This window comes from Oncorhynchus nerka, linkage group LG23 (assembly GCF_034236695.1).
Source record: "Oncorhynchus nerka isolate Pitt River linkage group LG23, Oner_Uvic_2.0, whole genome shotgun sequence".
NCBI lineage: Eukaryota > Metazoa > Chordata > Actinopteri > Salmoniformes > Salmonidae > Oncorhynchus > Oncorhynchus nerka.
Window position 1 is genome coordinate 54386742 of NC_088418.1, and position 21139 is coordinate 54407880.

At 41.9% G+C, this 21139-nt stretch overlaps 1 protein-coding gene and 2 long non-coding RNA genes across 3 annotated transcripts; 2 read left to right on the forward strand and 1 right to left on the reverse strand.

Annotated features, from left to right (window-relative positions):
* The first annotated feature begins 777 nt into the window (after nt 1-777).
* On the forward strand, nt 778-9410 carry LOC115107057 (dual specificity tyrosine-phosphorylation-regulated kinase 4-like). The gene is made up of 14 exons (XM_029630420.2): nt 778-1494; nt 2323-2412; nt 3319-3492; nt 3656-3770; nt 3966-4129; nt 4255-4391; nt 4516-4656; nt 4857-4995; nt 5151-5232; nt 5352-5524; nt 5644-5704; nt 6196-6325; nt 6703-6893; nt 7099-9410. The coding sequence occupies exons 1-14, from the start codon at nt 1438-1440 to the stop codon at nt 7374-7376; spliced, it is 1932 nt and encodes a 643-aa protein (XP_029486280.1). The 5' UTR covers nt 778-1437; the 3' UTR covers nt 7377-9410.
* LOC115107058 (uncharacterized) lies at nt 3879-4588 on the reverse strand. The gene is made up of 3 exons (XR_003860149.2): nt 4452-4588; nt 4241-4335; nt 3879-4123 (listed from the first exon to the last, which is right to left on the reverse strand). It is a non-coding gene; the product is annotated as an uncharacterized LOC115107058 (long non-coding RNA).
* A 524-nt stretch (nt 9411-9934) lies between the features above and the next one.
* LOC135564028 (uncharacterized) lies at nt 9935-10677 on the forward strand. The gene is made up of 3 exons (XR_010460772.1): nt 9935-10020; nt 10283-10420; nt 10590-10677. It is a non-coding gene; the product is annotated as an uncharacterized LOC135564028 (long non-coding RNA).
* Nucleotides 10678-21139: the final 10462 nt, after the last annotated feature.

Here is a 21139-nt window from a genome sequence, read left to right on the forward strand (position 1 = left end):
TGTGTAATGGCAAAAAAAAACATATATGGATGGTATATCAATGGTGAGAGAAATACACTGGGTAGCAATGAAAAGAAAACAGGTATTTTCTGTCAGCACTGATAAAAACGTGTTATGAAACGACCAGTTATGTAGTCGTGTCTACCCCGAGATGACTGACCGTGCCGAAGTGGGCTTCAGTAGAACATACTGTACCACCCACTTCACGCTTGGGGAATGTAGGATGAATCATATGAAGGTGGAGATGGCTCTCCTCCACATCTCAAAGGATTCTCCACTCTGGATGAGCTAGCACATGGTTTGCCTTGATGTGTAATTCCCTTTCAATTATAAGGTGTGTGTGCGTGCGTGCATTCATTTTTTACAGTACAATTTTGAGAAGTGAGGGCATGCCGGTCCTCACTTATAAAAAGGCTGTTTCAGGCTAAGGTTTAGGGTTAGGGAAAATATGATTTTAAATGGCAATCAATTGTTGGTCCCCAAAAATGTCATTACAAGTATAGTAAGACATAGCTGTGTGTGTGATTTAAAAACTGATCCAATGATTAAACATTTGATGATTTAGTACTGTTTTTGACAATTGCATTTGTTGAACTAAATATCTTTACAAATGTAAAGTTGTTGTGAATCATGAAATATTCGATGTTTAATGTGGTTATTTTGATGGTACCTTCGTGGGAGACTAAAGTGAAGTAGTAATCAATAACCTCAGATGTGTGGTTGCTACTCAGCAGTGTTTCTCTGAGTTTCAGTTCCCGGACAGTGAGTCTGACACGTGAGCATTGAACCAGTGTGGGTGCATCCCATTCTCTACAGTAGGCCTACACGATGAGATAAAATACCGCGAAGACTGAACACAAGAATTTTGGGACTTAAGAAAAAGTGGTGTCATACAGGGGCTAGAGAGAGGGGATTTGTTGTTGTTTGAGCTTGGTCACAAATTATCGATGGATTTTGTTTTGCTGGGGGATTTGGCAAATACTGTACATGGTTCTATAGGCTACCAGCAACATAACGGTTTTACGCGCAATGTTGATTCTCATGCTTGGAAAGTTATGACTGAGGAGTCTGCGGAGTTGGACAGTTGAATGAATTGACAAGCTATCTATATCGGGAGTCCACGGTGTCGCTTGTCGATGTGAAATAAGCTGTGACCGTAGAATACCCTAACAGGTGGCTCTCCGACGATATGCGCGTCAGGCTAACAACAGCGTGCACACTCGCCATAATCTTCGGCTGACAAAGCTTTTTCCAATACTACAGTCCGTTCATTACTATTCAGCAGCACTACTCTGCAATTTCCACCGGGCCCCAACGTCGTTTTGATGCGAAGCGGAATATTGGTTTCTGCTTTCTGCGTTTACTCGGGAATAAAATTGAGCCTGGGAATGTTTTCAAGCTGTGCGCTCACGTGGACCAACTAGGAGTGATTTATCGATGATAATTGGAATTCACCCGGGTTATAAAGCAATGTTTCCAGAAATTCATATCAAGGTGAGGTATAAAGAATGCTATTGCTTTGTTTTGTGTAGCTTATTGGATACAAATTCAACATTAGCTTTTTTTGCATTTTGTTTTATTCCACAGTACTGTATTTGGAACCTCTCTGCACTCTTTAAGTGTACTGTACAGACTGTACTGGACAGACAGTAATTAGGTCTGAAAAAACACTTTTCAGCGGATTTCAGAATCAGATGTCAATGTGTTGACATAATTACTCCCATGGTCTCATGGTTCCACTGACTTTCAGATGGACTAACCCACTTTAATCCCCATGATCTACAGCTTGGTGTGCTCAGGAATGGATCATTAGCTTCCTGGGGTCTACTGGGTTAATATGATCTGTTTGTCATAGCTGACACCTAGCTGGTGTCAGCACTGGATTCACAATATATTTGGGCTACTGCACATTTTTATATTGCAGTATTCAAAAACGGGCTTAATGTGTCTACTGTAGCCATAGTGGAATACCCCCCCCCCTCTACTGTAGCCATAGTGGAATACCCCCCCCCCCCTCTACTGTAGCCATAGTGGAATACCCCCCCCCCCCCCCCCATGCATTTATGCAGGATTGACTACAGCTGCATATGAACCACATGTGAGAATCATCGCTAGTTCTAAAAATACATTGTAATTTAATTACATCGTTGGCCTTCATAGATTTTCTATATGCAGTTGGTGTGTGTGTGTGTGCATGTGTGCACGTGTGAGTGCTGGGGCCAAGCAAAATAATGTGTGCCTATGTGTAGGTGTGTGCACGAGTGTGTTCATCTTCAGCTAGCTCATATTATATGACATCCTTTTCTCGTCCAATCCCCACAGGCAGGTAGGCCCGACGCCTACTCCCAGCAACACAAACTCCAGCCTGAATGCACACGCCTTGGGTCCAGCCGGGCCTACCAGCAGCAGCAGGTAAACCTACTCCCTGGTCCTCCAGTATTCTGCTCTTGTTTGTGGGTGTGCGGGGGAATACGATGACTGTGTCATGATCTGGTCGTTGTGTGGGAGTACTGTGACTAGTGTGAGCTGTGGGGGAATACTGTATGATGCAACTGCCCAGCCCGCACCTCTGAAAAGATGGAGCAAGGTAGTTATCACCAGTTGTGAATTGTGGATCCTGAGTTTTAAGATTAACAGTAATTTTCCTCATCCCAAACAATTCAATGTTCATAATAACAGAGTGTGAATACGTGCTGGCCGGATGCAGAGGTAACTGTCTTCGGTACCATGTTGCTATATATAGCTTTTTATGAATAATTTATCTTGCAGATACTGCAGTAAAGCCCTGGAGATTAAACAGTGCATTCTATAAATAGAAATTCCCCTCTCGATTTGGCAGCGTTGTTTCAGTTCAAATCAATAAGGCCACGAGAGCCATACTACTGTAACTGCAGCACAGCTCTATTCAGTCAGAGGTGATGCCCTGGTATAGCTTAGCCTTTTGGGCAGCCTTCGAGAGGATGTGTTACTTAGAGTACCGAGAAAGACTAGCAGCCTATAAACAAGAGAGAGTGAAGGAAAAATACATGGAGAGAGAGGGACTCCGAGTCGGGCTGCAGTGAAAGCTTCTGTCGAAAAGCAGACCTCCACGGCTTTAGACCCTGATTCACTCTCGCCCTGGCACGTAACTCTATGCCCTTTCTGGGCACCACAGGCTACTTGCCTCATTACTGAATCGGCAGGAAAACTAGAAACACCCAGTGCCTCAAACCTCGTTATGTAACAACACCTGTATTGTCTGTTTGATTTAACCTAGATGACCCTCTAAATGTGGGTCCTTCTCTCTCTGCCGCCCTCTCTCTCTTGTTCTGGCTGTAGAACCTTGGCTCGGGCAATGGCACTCTGCCTAAGCTGGATGCTAAGCCCTTGGTTGTAAACAATGCCAAGTACCATCACCAGTCCGAAAGCATCCTGCCCCACATCACCAGCAAGGGGCTGCAAAACACTTGTGATAGGCAGCTTTCAGGAACCAGGCACCAGGAAAGCTTCCAGGTGAGTCCTTGTTACAATTAGGCTAATCTCTTGGTATTATGTACTTAGAGCCTACTATAGTGAAGCAATGAAACATTCCACTGAGAAATTATAACAGTGTTAAATTGTTACCATGCAAAACCTCTGCAACTAGTTAATTTCCTGTATGTTTTGTAATTGACAGGATGAGAGATTACGGAGCTCCACAGTGGAGAGTCTGCCAGAGTCCATCAACAGGAAGAACAATCAGGAGCAGGAGAGGAATATTGAGGGACACAATCTGCCCATGTCTCCTGCAGGTGTGTGTGGGCTAAGGGTAGGACTAGGCCTGAGTTGGAGAGTAGGGAAGCGTTGATGGAAGTTGCTGGTGTTGGCGTTTAGTATTGGCAATTCTAAAGGAGAAAGAGTTTTCTGTCCCTTGATCTTATTTAATCAGGAAGAAACAAATGCAAACTGGGATTTGCTGACAGTAATTTCCTTTCCCTCCTATACAGAGGTCCTGAAGGCGTTCAAAGATCGTCTGACGGAGCATGAGCAGGAGGAGATCATGGACTACTCTGAGGTCTGGTACCTGGGCCTGGATGCCAAGAAGATGAAGGGTTCCCCCAGCCTGCCACACAACTCTGGCTACGACGATGAGAGCGGAGGCTATCTGAAGGTAACATAAAATGGGCACAAAGATGGCAGTAAAGAAACTGTGAATTTCAGAACCAGTTTTAGTGCCATATAGAGTAAACTTTTTGCAGTATTGCTTTAAAGTAAATTATACCCTTTTCTCTGCAGGTCGCGCATGACCACATAGGCTTCCGGTTTGAGGTGCTGGAGGTGATCGGGAAAGGATCCTTCGGACAGGTCCTGAAGTGCCTGGATCACAAGACCACTGAACTTGTCGCCATCAAGGTCATTCGCAACAAGAAAAGGTGACTAACGCCACTAGCTAGCTAGCATATCATAGTACAGCTGGGTTGTCAAATACCAACCTTTCACTAATAACATGCTATGACACATGTTATAACATTGCTTCTCTGTTATGATTGGCTGCAGGTTCCACCACCAGGCCATGGTGGAGTTGAAGATCCTGGATGCGTTGAGAAGGAAGGACAGAGACAACCAACACAACGTCATTCACATGAAGGAGCACTTCTACTTCCGGAACCATCTCTGCATCTCCTTCGAGCTCCTGGGGTAGGCTTGACGGACACTGACACTGTAGGGCCAAAGATAAGATCATATTCAGAAATACAATAATACCCTTTTGTTATTTGTTGATTTAGTTCAGGAGAGAATACTTCTGCTATATTTCATACACAGGAGGTAAACATGTAGTATTAAGATTATTTGGCCATTTAAATCTAAAGGATGTTAGCTTATCTTTGACCGTGCAGAGTGAACCTGTACGAACTCCTTAAGAAGAACAACTTCCAGGGCTTCAGCCAGATCCTGGTGCGCCGCTTTGCCTACTCCCTCCTCAAGTGCCTGCAGATGCTGCACAAAGAGAAGATCATCCACTGTGACCTAAAACCGGTATGACCCCTAGCCATGACCTTTAACCCCTAACCACCTTAACATTACATAATGAAAAGTGAAGCATATTTGCAAACATATTCCTTGTTGGTTCAGTTTAATGGTGCCACAGGAGATGGAGAGAATGTGCTCATACTTGGGTGTTTATTTTCCAGGAAAACATTCTTCTGTCACACAAAGGCCAGGGCAACATCAAGGTCATTGACTTTGGCTCCAGCTGCTACGAGCAGCAGAGAGGTGAGTGTCTTAGTTTGTATGTTTTCTAATGTAAGGTTGGATCAAGTAGGCAAACAGGGGGCACAACCTCATTATAGCATCACATTATAGCATACCTAATTCCTGGCTCTCCTTCACAGTTTACACCTACATCCAGAGCCGCTTCTACCGTTCCCCAGAGGTGCTCCTGGGCCATCCCTACAGCATGGCCATCGACATGTGGAGCTTTGGCTGCATCCTGGCTGAGCTCCACACTGGCTTCCCCCTCTTTCCTGGGGAGAGTGAGATGGAGCAGATTGCCTGCATCATGGAGGTACCTACCTAGTACCTACAATATCATGTTCTCTTTGTTAATGGCTCTTTCAACCTTGTGGTTTGGCTAGCAATGTTGATGTATTACTCACTGTGTGTGTTTGTCTGATTTGTTCTCAGGTACTGGGAATGCCTCCAACTGATTTCTTGTCAACAGCGACCAGGAAAAGGCAATTTTTTGGTAAGCATTTTTGATCTAGTGCAGTCACATGGTTTTCTCTTTGACTGTTCGATGGAAATTCTGTTTAACTGAGACCTTTCACTTCTACTGACGTACCAATAGGATCACAGTTAAATGTATACATTTCTGATGTAGGGATTTGCATAATTTGTGTCACAGGGTGTTTAATTAAGCAATAAGCCTGAAGGAGTGTGGTATATTGGCCATATAACACAGCTGAGGGCTGTTCTTATGCACAACGTGAAAGGGAGTGCCTGAATATCAACCATATACCACAAACCCCCGAGGTGCCTTATTGCTATTATAAACTGGTTACCAACATAAATAGAACAGTAAACAAGTATGTTTATGTCACAACCGTGGTATATTGTCTGATATACAGACGGTTGAAATGCTGTTTCAGCCAATCAGCATCCAGGACCCAAACTACCCTGTTTATAATTCTTAGTAAGAGATCCTCTTGTTGATAATCACTGGTTGTGATTGTGCAGATTCCAAGGGCAACCCCAGGAACATCACCAACAGCAAGGGGAGAAAGAGACGGCTCAACTCCAAGGATCTGGCCAGTGTCCTGAAGACCAACGATCCTCTCTTTCTGGATTTCATCAAACGCTGTCTCACGTATGTACTGTACACACTGTACACCTGTCAATAACACAACCATAGAATCACCCAATCTCAAATATTACTAATAGTAAGGAATCATGTTAAACTGTCAGGTGAAGTGAGCCCTCTTTCGCCTCCAGGTGAGGCCCATTGAGATTGAAATCTACAAGGAAGTCCAGTGTGTGGTTTTACCTCTGGTTCTCTCTGGAATAATCTCATTTGCATCCTCCTTGCATCCTCTCTACCGAGATCCATCTCAAAACCCACTGGAGGAGAAGGTCACAGGGGAGGGACCCCTGATTTTCTCCTCCGATCGGTTTTGAGAAGGAGAGAGGACACGAGGAGTATGCAATTGGGATTTTCCCTCTGACTGACTCTCTTCTCTCTGTCAGGTGGGACCCTAAGAAGCGCATGACGCCCGACGAGGCCATGCAGCATGAGTGGATCCAGGAGGCACGCTCCAGCAAGTTTCGGGCCAAGACCCGCACTGTGAGAAGGCCCAACGAGAGCCTCGGCAACATGGAGAACAACAACAAGATAGCGCAGCATATTTCCCACAAACCAGCCCTTATCAACAGGATAGGTAAGAGGAGCAGTCATCTACCATACTACCACCTTGCCTTCTCATACGTATGTGTTTGCATGTGAAAAAGAAAATGAAAAAAAACTTCACTATAGGCATTTTTTACACTTTGAGAGTGGCAGATTAACACAAAGACTAAATTGACTCCACATTTCTATGATGTACATAAAGTAACAGGCATCTTACTTCCCCCTCTCTGACGCAGTTGACAAGGCATTCTCCAGCCCGTTCTCCAACGTCACAGACAGGCCCAAGAGAGAGAACTCTGTGAAGCTGGCGTCCGCCGAGCGCTTGCGACCAATCGGGGCTTCGGCTGAGGGCCAGATGGGCGAGGGCAGGACCAAGGGCACCAGGGCTGTTAGCAGCAGCAAGCAGGAGGTACCCAGGGAGAGATCAGTCCACATTGTCATCAGGCCCCCGCTGGAGCACACTGCAGACAGTGACAGTCTGGAGCACCAGCAGGGCCTGTCCCCCATCACATAAAGGCCCCAGGGACAGAGGGCTTGAGGCTGGGAGGGGGTTGAGGGGAGGGGGGATGCATAGGTCACATCAGGGTTAATATCAGAGGTCAAACATAAGACACATATTAATAACATTAAATGGGGGTCATGGTTGGAGTATATCCTGTTTTGTAGATGTAGTGGGTTATCAATTTGTTATATTTGTGCTGCACTATAGAATTTATTTCCTTGTCCAATCACATGTTTAGTGCTTAGACTCTGTCTAGCTGCAGGAGAAGTCTTTGGAACACAGTCTTTGGTGGGTCTTTTGGTAATGAGCTGTGTATCAGCAACTGTTGGTCTTCTCTGTTATATACAAATGGACTTACTGCATCTAGAATGTGGCCACATTCACTTGTCATAAGCTTGGAAAGTAGCACAGGTCACTTGCATTAGTTTAAAATGGGATCCCTTAGCTTAGAACCCAGATCAATGCCTAGATTGGCCTGTTTTCCACTCTCGGTCTAGCCAGGTTAGGCCGAGCCACATTTAATGTCATTTTGCCAGAGGTTTAAAGCTCTTTGAGTAGGCTAATTCCCTGCACGTTTTCTATTGGCATTGACGTTTTGGCTTTGACAACACAGACGTCTGACCCAAAATATACACAGGTTAAGCCCTGCCCCCTGTTTGCACTGAAATACGCATGGCAAGCCCAAGGAGTTGCCCGTGCCATGGATGCGATGTTTAAGGCTCTTAGCAGCACGAAGCATCTCCCATGCAGAGATGATGGTGATAGGGGAAAAACATAAAGCACTAATGTGCACAAACTCCCCTAGAGATTACTCAGAGTTTACCATGTTTATGGAGTTTGACTTTGACTCAATCATTTGTGGTTGTTGATCATAGTATGTTTCATTACTAGTTTATTATGAAAATTAATAAAACCCTAGGTGTTACTGAATAAAATTACAATCACTTATAAGTCAGAAAAAATGCTGTCCACCTGACAACAACTTTTACCTCTAAAAGAGGGCTCTCAAGTTGTCAATGAAGATTAATGTTATTTTCCTGACCTGAAATGTCTAGCTTGGACTGGTATTGGATGGTTTGATTCTTCATACGCCATTGTCATATACAAAGTTTTCCAGTGTCTGCAAAACAGGAATATTCTGACCAGTGATCCTCACAACTTGTTATTCAAATGTGCCTTTCAGCATCCAAAGTGACTTCCCTCTGACCCACAATGCATCATCTGTTTTTTACTCCTCCTCACACAAACTTCATTTTAAAAAGCTCTTAATTCCTCATCAAAGCAGTTCCATCTATTTTGATTAACTTCTCTTACCTCGACAAAATGACAATTTGCTACAATGTTGAGCTTTCTTCAATAAAACTTGGGCCAAATGAAGGAGTAGATTTTTTTTGTTCTCTCTAAACTTCTTTATGGCAACTTGTACTGATGCTTTTCACTTGCTCCAGTTATAGAAAGTAATTTTAAAACAGTGTTTATATTTGTAACATGATCAGAAATGGAATAGATTTCCTTTTTAACAGTACATAATTGAATGTACATGTTACAATTTTGTTATGATTAAATTATTGGTTTAAGGTGTATATTAAATATTTGTGGTAATATATCTCAAGCACTGTATGTGTACATAACCAGGTCAAATTGGCAATGTCTCAATGAAATATATATTTTTTACCATGTTTCAATTGTAATTTGAATGATTTTCTTGTTTATTCTTCTGTGCTCACTGAACATTGTTATTTAAGAGAGCCCCACAGACTGGTGCCCATAATGATCATATTGTGTGATGTACTGAATTACTGTTTTGCTTTCTCTAAGTCTGTATAATAGCATGCCAGGACATTGTTGATTTTATTGTACTGTACTAAAACAAATAGAAAGTGTGTGCATTCATTTCAACCAAATTATTTCACAATCAACCATTGTGGTCTATTTGGAAGTAATTGAATTGAGGGCATTCCACCTGATGAACTGTACATTGATGTGAAAAAATGAATGAACATGTAATTGAAAGAACATATAATTGAATAAATTGTGTTTTATATTCCTTGCCTATATTCCTTTCTACACAAAACAAATATTACAGAGATCGTTGAACAGAACAAGTCTTTGTCTATAAATCAATTGTGACAATATATATGCAGAGGCATTTGATTGGGCCCTGTGGTGTATGTTTGAGTCCTTCAGACCTGAGTGTTATGCCTTAAAAGACGAGTCAGAGCAAGGAAAGCGAGTTGTTCATGATTCCTGTTTGAATAGGTGATAAGGAAAGCACAGCTTTGGGAGGAAAATCTTACCTAATATTTACACCTGGATAATATTTTTGCGTTATCTGTTCTTTAAAATGAATGTCACATCTCCCAGTGTACAATTGACCATGATACTTTCAATTCTTGAGTCAAACCAATCTACGTCCAACATCCAGAAACTTCTGTCCATATCTATAAACTCTTCCTTGTCTCTTGGAGTTTGGTGTGGCTGTGTGGTAGAAGTGTCGAGGTCAAACCTTGTTCTAAAATAGCCCACATCGAGAGGGCCCATAAACCCTATCTCCCAGACCTGAGCATTACAATGAAGAGGAATGCTCTGAGTGGCTGAGGTCTGGATGGATGAATACAAACATAATGTCAACATCGCCTGGAACCTCCCACTGAAGGTACTGTACACAACAAACCATTCAAAAAGTAGGTTTTGTTCAGCTGCTCCTATAGAATAACAACCATTGCTGTTATGCATGCTTTGTGTATGAAAATAAGTAGACTAGACAGTCAGTATTATACAATGGTCTATTACTCAATGCCATAATAAAGATCATAGAATATATGTACAATTATGGCACTGAGCAAAAGTGGATAATAGGTGGATTGCTCACACAGCCTGTGTTTCTGATTTACAAATCTTCCTCTTTCTCACCACAGGATCATGGCATAGACATTGGGGATGTTTCAGAGAGGAAGAAGTTGAGAAAGAGTCTGAACTGCAAACCCTTCCAGTGGTATCTGGACAATGTGTATCCAATGTTAGACCCCCTGGGTGACTTGCTTGGTTATGGAGCTGTGAGTGATGCTAAAATGTTACTGTTGTTTTGGAATTATTTCCTCACCAACTGTGTTTGGTGCATATAATTACTTCTTCAATTGGATGCAGGGTCATAATTCCAACTCATTATCAGGATAGGAATTTGCACTTTTATAATTGTTTAATCTTGCTCCATAAAATCAACAGCTGGTCAATGACCTGAAGATGGATCTCTGTATAGATCAAGGCCCAGTTCCGGGGAACACACCTATTTTATATGGATGCCGTTATTTTGGTCCACAGGTTTGTAGAATTATTGCTGAGTATTTTAAAATGTAGCCAATTGTACAATATGGTCCATCCCATAGCAGAGCCGGGATTCAACCCCTACCATATTGCAAAGTACTGTCAATACTACAGATACAGAAAAGTCTAAATATCTATCCTCTCTGTCCAGAACTGTTATTATCGAGCCAGCGGGGAGATCTACATTGGAGGCATCAAGTCTCACAAGTACAACAGTAATCGCTGTCTGATGGACATTGGCACTCAAACCCCAGGACTGTATGACTGCAAGGAGGCCAAGCAGAAGGGATTCCACATGCTCTGGGAATTTCAACAGGTAAGCACTCCAACATGAAATAGGGAAATTGATGCTTATAAACTGTTGGAAACATGGGAGATGCCTTTGACTTTAGTGTGATGTTGTACAGTGGAATGTTTGCTGTGTTTTGCAGGGGAAATCCATCCAGAACAGACAGACAAAGAGATGTCTGGAGATTGTCCCAGGGGAGGACACTGACTACCAGCTCATCATTCAGGAGTGCAGTGGGCAGCACTGGTTAATACGGAATGTGATAAAAGACTTCTGATACACTGAGATAGACAATACAGCAGGACTATAGGAGTTGTGCCGCGATCATAAGCAGGTGGGAAAGTGGGACATACCACATACAATTCGTAAAATCCACTTGAACACCCCATCCAACTGGTAATTACCCGTGGGAAACTCGTCTATCATCCCTGAGCTTCAACACCTCCCAGATGCTGACCTCTGACGTCACCTACTAAAGGAAATTACCTTTTTATCGGCATTATCAGCAGTTAAATGCAAGAACAAAACATTATTTACACTAAGTTTTTGAACACTATCATTTTTGTACAAACATGATAGCTGTACTTACAGTTTATGGTTGACGCAGCCTGTTGGCCATTAGCCAATCTGAGTTTCTCAACAAGTTGAAAGCACGTGAATGCATTCAACTGATATTTACGACTTCACAACTGGTAATTACCACCTTCCCACTTCTTTATGAACATAGCATTATCATGATGCTTTGAAAAGCCAATCAGTGGTCAGCAGTGAGATGACTGTGTGATCTTAGTGAGCTGTTGGTTGGACATAGCTTCATGGGGACAGATTTACAGTTTTTTCACAGAATGTGGAATGCTGTTGAGCTGTGTTGTCCTTGGTCCTGAATGTAATTGCAAAGAAATAATAAATATGATTCCTGTATTTTACACTCATTTGTGGTTTATTGATTCACTGTAGATTTTCAACAAAAAGGGTCATAGAATATTTTTCTGCATTGACATCATATAGATCTGAGTTGACATCAGTGTAGTTTTGAAGAAGACCCGTCCTCGACTGCTCAGGGATTTCTCTATGAGTTCTCTCTCTCTTACAGCTTCGGTGGCAGGGAGTTATACAGCGCATTCGGAAAGTAATCAGACCGCTTTACTTTTCTCACATTGTTAAGTTACAGCCTTATTCTAAAAAGTCCTGGCTCTGGCTGGGCCACTCAAAGACATTCAGAGACTTGTCCTGGAGGGGAAGCCATGACAAGCTGTCAGCATTGGAATGCGCTTCAGGCCTTCCTTTACCTGATGTCATAGCTGTGAGCACTCAGCGTGCTGCCAGAGTGCGGAAAAAAAGGTCAGGGGACGATGTTCTGTCAGCAAGATGAACCTCCATCCGAACAGGTAGGTGTGGAATTTTTGACCCTGAAGATAATACCCAACGCTTCTTTCTCAATCTGCGGGTATTTCAGTCCTTGACATGCAGGCAATGGGCTTATCTTCTCCTGCAGGTGTGGAGTGACACGACGGCCCCAACTTCATATGGGGAAGTGTCACAAGCCAGTTGAATTGGATGGGTTGAAGTGAATCAACACCTTATCAATCAACACTGCCTTTGCTTTCTTGAAAGTAGCGTCACACTCCTTTGTCCACGACCAGAGTTTGTTCTCTCTCATTAACTCATGCAAAGGCTTCAGCTGCTTCGCCAGCTTTTTGATGAACTTCCGTAGTAGTTCAGGAGGCTCAGGAAAGACCGCAGATGGCTTACATTCTCGGGAGCAGGTCCCTCTGCAATGACTGTCACTTTCGATGGAGCTGTGTTGAGAACGTCAGCATCAATCACATGGCCTAAGGACTCCACTGCATGCTTGCAAAAGTTGCACTTCTGTTTTGCGAACACGTAAGCCTTACTCTTCAAGTCGATTAAGAGGTTTTTACATTTGAGTAATTTAACTGACGCTTCTATCCAGAGCGACATAGCGATTGCTCATACACGCAGTAGCAAGAGACTGCCACACAGCTCCCCAGGACTGCTGTGCAGAAATATCAGCCCACAGAGAGAATCACGAGATTGAACTTCACTCTATTAGTCGCCAACCGGTCGATCGCGACCGATCGACAAGGTATTCCTAGGCGATCGGCAAACATTTCTGTAAAAAAATTCCCGGCAGGCCTAGAGAACAAATCACATGCCCTCTATGCTTACAGTAACAGTCTGCAGTAACATAGCAGCCATAAAAGAAACATAGCAGCCATAAAAGAAACATAGCGGCCATAAAAGAAACATAGCAGCCATAAAAGAAACATAGCAGTCATAAAAGAAAGCCACACAACGTTGATACTGTGAGATTTCAAAACATTTAAAACTATGACTACAGAGAGACTGTCAACGAATACAGCAAAGAGCTGCTGTTTTAATGAGTGAGTTCATGTTCAAGTTCTTACTCAACACTGTCGATACTGTATTCAACACTTTTATAAGACAGAAAACGATAAAAGCACACAGATGTAGCTATGCTACGGGTAAATAAATTAAACAAGCTCCAGTAATCTTTTTGACTGTGACCTGTATTACTTTATTGTATTATAATATATTAAATGGACAGGAATTACACACCTTGTTCAAACCATGATATGGTGCAGCACATGCGGCCTACAAAGTTACAAGTATAGGCTAGCTAATTTGATTTAAATGTTTAATATTTCCCCTAATGTTATTAGCCTACCACCTCTTTCTCTCTCTAGCGTTGCTCCATTCCTTCCTCTCTTTCAACAGTTAAATGAAATAAGTTGTGTTGTCCTTATCTTCATCATTCTAATGATATGCTTGAATAATATAGGACTAGAATGAGATAAAGGAGGCTTTCACTTCTCTTCATGAGGATTGAATGGTTATGTGTCTGAATAAATAATAACTATAGCCGAACCGCCATCGCGTGTTTGTTCTTCTTTCAAACATTCACCAAACAAGAGCTTGCATCCGTCTTGAAATAGTCTATTGCTATAAAAAATGCACAAAAAAAAAAATCCAGCTAGGAGTTCTAGTCTAGCTTTTCCTGCATGGGACTCCAAGAGCTACGGTGCCTATTTTACAGAGAGAGGCCAGCGGAGCACAGGTGCGTATTGCGCAAGAGACAAAGGCTATAAGTTAGAAGCCTATTACACATAACCCATCATTCATTAGCTAAATATATGGCTAATACTGCATTGAATGTATTACCTGAAATAGGTTCGCTAGGACATCTATATACAGTGGGGCAAAAAAGTATTTAGTCAGCCACCAATTGTGCAAGTTCTCCCACTTAAAAAGATGAGAGAGGTCTGTAATTTTCATCATAGGTACACGTCAACTATGACAGACAAAATGAGGGGGAAAGACTGAATCTGCAATAGGTAAGCAGCTTGGTTTGAAGAAATAAACTGTGGGAGCAATTATTAGGAAATGGAAGACATACAAGACCACTGATAATCTCCCTCGATCTGGGGCTCCACACAAGATCTCACCCCGTTGGGTCAAAATGATCACAAGAACGGTGAGCAAAAATCCCAGAACCACACGGGGGGACCTAGTGAATGACCTGCAGAGAGCTGGGACCAAAGTAACAAAGCCTACCATCAGTAACACACTACGCTGCCAGGGACTCAAATCCTGCAGTGCCAGACGTGTCCCCCTGCTTAAGCCAGTACATGTCCAGGCCCGTCTGAAGTTTGCTAGAGAGCATTTGGATGATCCAGAAGAAGATTGGGAGAATGTCATATGGTCAGATGAAACCAAAATAGAACTTTTTGTTAAAAACCCAACTCGTCGTGTTTGGAAGACAAATAATGCTGAGTTGCATCCAAAGAACACCATACCTACTGTGAAGCATGGGGGTGGAAACATCATGCTTTGGGGCTGTTTTTCTGCAAAGGGACCAGGACGACTGATCCGTGTAAAGGAAAGAATTAATGGGGCCATGTATCGTGAGATTTTGAGTGAAAACCTCCTTCCATCAGCAAGGGCATTGAAGATGAAACGTGGCTGGGTCTTTCAGCATGACAATGATCCCAAACACACCGCCCGGGTAACGAAGGAGTGGCTTCGTAAGAAGCATTTCAAGGTCCTGGAGTGGACTAGCCAGTCTCCAGATCTCAACCACATAGAAAATCTTTAGAGGGAGTTGAATGTCCGTGTTGCCCAGCAACAGCCCCAAACATCACTGCTCTAGAGGAGATCTGCATGGAGGAATGGGCCAAAATGCCAGCAACAGTGTGTGAAAACCTTGTGAAGACCTACAGAAAACGTTTGACCTCTGTCATTGCCAACAAAGGGTATATAACAAAGTATTGAGATAGACTTTTGTTATTGTCCAAATACTTTTTTCCCACCATAATTTGCATTAAATTAATTAAAAATCCTACAATGTGATTTTCTGGATTTTGTTTTCTCATTTTGTCTGTCATAGTTGAAGTGTACCTATGATGAAAATTACAGGCCTCTCTCATCTTTTTAAGTGGGAGAACTTGCACAATTGGTGGCTGACTAAATACTTTTTTGCCCCACTGTATAAGCCTGTACAGTGCATTCGGAAAGTATTCAGACCCATTGACTTTTTACACATTTTGTTACGTTACAGCCTTATTCTAAATGAAAAAGCAAAATCATTAAAAATACATTTTTTGGGGGGGCAAATTTATAACAAATGAAAAACTGAAATATCACATATACATAAGTACTCAGACCCTTTACTCAGTACTTTGTTGAAGCACATTTGGCAGTGAGTGACTACAGCCTCAAGTCGTCTTGGGTATGACGCTACAAGCTTGGCACACCTGTACCTCGGGAGTTTCTCCCATTCTTTTCTGCAGATCCTCTCAAGCTCTGTCAGGTTGGATGGGCAGCGTCACTGCACATCTATTTTCAAGTCTCTCCAGAGACATCTAACTAAGTGGATGGGTCACTATTGCCTAGACATGTACACATGTTAATAATATACAATAGATGGCTGTCATCAACCCCAGACACACCTGGCTAAATTGATGGTTCATGTAATCATTATCTTATAAGGTGGAGTTTTTTGTTTAGACATGTCACTAGCTAGCTAAACAATGAACCATAATTCCAACCTTTACAGTGCATTCAGAAAGTATTCATACCCCTTGACTTTTTCCACATTTTGTTATGTTACAGCCTTATTCTAAAATTGATTAAATTACATTTTTTCAAATCAATCTACACATAATACACCATAATGACAAAGTGAAAAAAATATTTTTTGACATTTTTGCAAGGAGTCACACCTTTTGATACAAAGAGAGCATTAACTTATTTAGATAGCTTCAGTCACTGTTTTTAGGTGGGGGTTTTGAAGTTGAAAAATATGTGTTTTGATCATTTTTTGTTTTTTTTGGGCAGATCAGCTATAATATTGCAGATTGTAGCTTCCATCAATGTAATTGTCTGCATGATTTCCAATCCTCCATATATATTTTTTGTAAATATATACTGTATATTAGTAGGCCTGATTACCAACAATGACGAGACAGCCTACAGGAAGAAGGTGAGGACCCTAGGAGTGTGGTGCCAGAAATAGAACCTCTCACGCTCACTCTTTAGTACTGCAACATATTGGACAATGGATTCACCCTCCTCTTGGTTCCGTTTGTGAAACCTGAATCTCTCTAGGATTAGAAGTGGCTTGGGGAAAAATGTCCTTCCAAGGTTTTCACAATGTCCACAAATGACTGGTCACCTGCTTTCTCAGGCTGGACCAGGCTACTTAGCAAGCTAAACATTTTAGCTCCCATCACACTAAGGAATGTTGGCACTTTAGTCTTTAATGCTTTAGCTGTCACAAGAAAATCAAAAACGCTCCATGTAAGCATTTTTTCCAATGTTTCCTCAAAATGACTAAGTGCTCCAATTAGTATTGGAGTCAGGTGAGTTAGCTGTGGCTGGGGCTATGCTGTGACACCAATCAGGCCCTCGAGGAACTGCCCACCCCTCAGTTAGAGGCATTTTAGCACCCTTCCATCTTGGTTTTCACATTCGCTAGTAAAATCATTTTACTAGTTTACTTTCACCTTCTGTTTTCACTCTTTATTTACAGTTTTGTCCTTTGGGTTCTTCTCCTTGACAGACTTTGATTAAACTGCTGCGGGTTGAACCAATAGAGTTGGAGAACAGGGAAAGACCAGATGAACATGCAGCCAAAGAATGAGAATATGCAGCCAGACTACAAGAAGAAGAACGTACGCATGCCATTCAGTTAAAAGAGATGGAGCTGGGAGCACGACAAAGAGAGATAGATCTGGAAGCACTCCGAATCCAGTCAGGCCAACAGAGTTTGATCTTGGTCAGAACAGCCAGCTTGTACCGCATTTCAACGAAAACATAATTTAATATATTTTATTCTGTTTTGAGCGAATTGCCACATCCCTAAAATGTCCGCAAGATTTTTGGTCACTGCTCCTCGGAGGATTTAAAAACTCTCATACTTCTCGAGAGGAATTTCCTCCACTTCAGTGCCCACCTGGTCTGCACAAGTATGCATGTTTGATTATCTCATTATAGCCTAGTTTTTCATTGTTGAAATATTTTTCAAGACAAAAGACTATGATGTTACAAGGTAAACATTCATGGGCCAGAGGCAAATATACGTGACTGTGCTCACCTTTAATGGGAATATTTAAGATGACTAAAGTTCATATAAATAATTCATATAAATAAAGGTGAAATAAATATGTGACTTGTTTCAGGAAACTAGGCGTATGTCACAGGTCACAACTTCACAGGAGAGGCATTTGAATGTAAAATAAATGTTTTTTTAATCAAAATGCATTTTTTGGCAGAAATGCCTTCTGGAACATGTGAACTTTCATGTGCTTTAATAACAAACTTGTATTACATCTGTAAATACAAATAAAATCATTAAATTACGAGCCTAGTTGGTTCAGCCACGGAAAAAAAGCAGGAACCTTCTCGCTGGCCATGATTGGCTGAGATAATGGTTATGTCAAGAGATGAGTTCGGATTGGTCTGCCATGTAGCACTCTTCTTCTGTCTATAAGGAGCTGCTCAGTGTTTGTAGGTAATCCTTTCTAACATGCTTTTTTTTTTTTAAAGATAGAGCTCCACTTTCTGGGGGACCGGGTTTTGAAATCAGTGGAATGTCCGGTGGATGCAGAGTATGATAGCTAAGGAGTGCTACATGGCAGACCAACCTCAGGCATTTGATTGCAAAAGCAGGGGGAGTCGAGAAGAGAACACAGAAGGCTGTTGTATAAATCACCTGTCACCACCTGTCTCCGGATTACATCTTAAAACTAAGGGGGACATGGCATCCATGACAGAAAGGGAGAAGTGTTCCATGTAAGAGAGTCGAGCTAACTACATTTTCAGATATTTTACATTTCAAATTTTGCCATGAAGTCATTTTCATTGCAAGTTAAAGCGTACTGTGAACTAGCTAGCTAAAGTTAGCTGGTTAGCTCGCTAGCTAACATTACTTGTATGATTAGTGTAGTAATATTATTCGTTTCTCCTAGCCATTTGCATTGCTAGTTGTAGCCTAATGTTAGCTTGCGAGCTAAAATTGAACCTAGTTGGTTAACGTTTAAATATCTGTAGAGTCATGCAGGGTGTAACATGAGTTGGGATCATCGTTCATTGCTTGGCTAACTAGCTAGCTACATAGCTAAACAAAATAATCCACTATGCAAGTAACCATTTCACTGTAGCGTTTACACCTTCTGTATCCTGTCATGGCTCCTCCTCTGCAGTGCAGGGGCGGTTCCTCCTGCAGGCAGAGGAGGGTCGTTAGTGATTGGAGTCACCTGGGCTCTAAGTATTTAAACTGTGTCACTAATCACTACTCTCTTTCTGCTCCTCCAGGTATGAACCTGTTTTGTTTGTTCTTTTGTAGTTTTGCATAGTTTTCACTCAGTCATTCACACACAGATTCACGCATCCATGCACTTTACACACCTTACATTATGATACTTCCACACCTCATTCATTTTTCTTAGTGAAAAGTTAATAGTTTTGTTTACAATAAAGAACATTATTTATTTGGCATATACCTGTTGTTCGCGTCCTCTCATTTTTGCCACAGGCTATGAGCCGGCCTGTGACAAGTGGGGGCTCGTCTGTAAGTTAAAGTTAATTGTACTTTAGTCTTTATTTTAGTTTACTTTAACATTTTGTTATAGTTAAGGTTTTGTCTAGATTGTCTTTGTCTTATTATTGATATGTTTGTTTATTTGTAATTTGGCTTATTTGATTATCGTTTTGTAGTTAACTTGGGTTAATTTAGTTCAGATTGCCAAATTCTTTGTTTGAGGGGATGTTTTGGTTGGGCCAATATTGGAGAGAGCATTGAGAGCCATGTGTTCTTTTGGTTCAGTTAGCTTGGTAGCTAAATTTGGTTAACAATTCACTCTGGGTTTTGTTCAGGTGGGAGTCCTCTCATGTCAATAGGTGGCTCGTGTTTTAGGTGGCAGTGAACGTGGGTAGGGCATCCCTTTCCCTTACATTGGCTCGGGAGCACCTCTGTGGTTATGGGGGGAGCCGCCAGTTTCTGGTTGTCTTTTCCACTCCACTGGTTTTGTGTGCATAAAACCCCACCACATGTGACTGCACGAAGACTAGGGCCAGTTAGTTAGTTGGTTTTGGAGGATAGTGGAGTGTGGCTCCTGTCCTTGAACCGAGACTGAGTTGTTTTTTTTTAGCATTTGTAATAGTTGTATTGGTTGAGGAAAATGTCTTTCATTTTGAGTAGTTTTGTTCAAGCTCCTTCAGAGGTAGCCTTAGAGTTGTGTACTAAGGAGCAGTTAATTGAAATTGCTGAACATTATCAGATTGAGATAGTTGATAAAAACATTAGAGACTGTTAACTAGATTAAAGCAGGGTCTTAGAGAAATTTGTGTTTTTTGGGGTCTGTCTGCTAGTAGTGAGGGTGCAGGTACAGTCTAGCCCTTTAACTTTTGAGCAGCAAAGGGAGCTGTTGCAAATGCAGTTAGAGAGAGAGTGATTTAGAAATGCTAATAGACCAGAAGGACTACCACAGTTTGATGTTTCACAGAATCTTCGTTTGATGCCTAAATTTGATGAGTCAGATCCAGACACATACTTTGCTTTATTTGAGCGTATTGCGGAAGCTAGAGCTTGGTCAGATTTGGACATGACTATGTTGTTGCAATGTGTACTTACAGGTAAAGCATGTGAGGCTTTTACAGCACTGAGTGTAGCTGACAGTAAAGTTTTTGCTAAAGTTAAATCAGCAGTTCTGAAGGTCTACGAGCTTGTGCCAGAGGCATATCGTCAACGTTTTCGTTACAGGAAAAAGTTAGATTCACAAACCTATTCTGAGTTTGTTCGTGATTTGACTTCTGTATTTAATCGTTGGCGTACAGCTTCTGAAATTAGTACTTTTGAGGGTCTGTCTAATTTGATTGTGTTAGAACAGTCCAAAAATTCTGTGTCTGACCAGGTTGCTACATACATGAATGAATGTAAAGTTAAGTCTCCAAGTGATGCAGAAATCCTTGCAGATGAGTACAGGCTAACACATAAAAGCCATTTTGAGTCAAACCGTGACATGTACCATAAAAATAACTTTACTCCTAGGAATAGTAAGTCACCTTTTTCTGGGGCTTCTTTCCAAAGACCTCAGCAGAAGTTTGGGTCTGGAGGACTTAAAGCACTGGTTAATGCTAATACCTGTCGCTACTGTTTAGTTGAAGGACATTGGAAGAAAGATTGTCCTCTGCTTAAATAAAAAAAAGTCAGTTCAAGTTAAACCTGCTGTGATGGCAAGTCCTGTTGCAGCCTCTGACCACCAGGGTGAGCTTTTTCAGCCACTCGTTGAGTTTGATTCTCAGTCTTCCCACTGATTTTTCAGCCTTTATTTCAGATGGTGTAGTGTCCCTGGTAGATGATCTTAAGAGACACTGGAGTTGTAAGTCGCTCTGGATAAGAGCGTCTGCTAAATGACTTAAATGTAAATGTAATGTAGATCATTTTATTCTGGAATCTGTTTTGCCGTTCTCTAAAGAGTCTGATACTAGCAGTTGTGTAATGGTATGTGGTATGGGTTTAGTTCCATTCTCTTGTCCTTTACATGAAGTTACCCTAAAATGTGGTCTGGTAGAGGGTGATGTAGATGTTGGGGTTAGACCCCAGTTGCCAGTAGAGGGT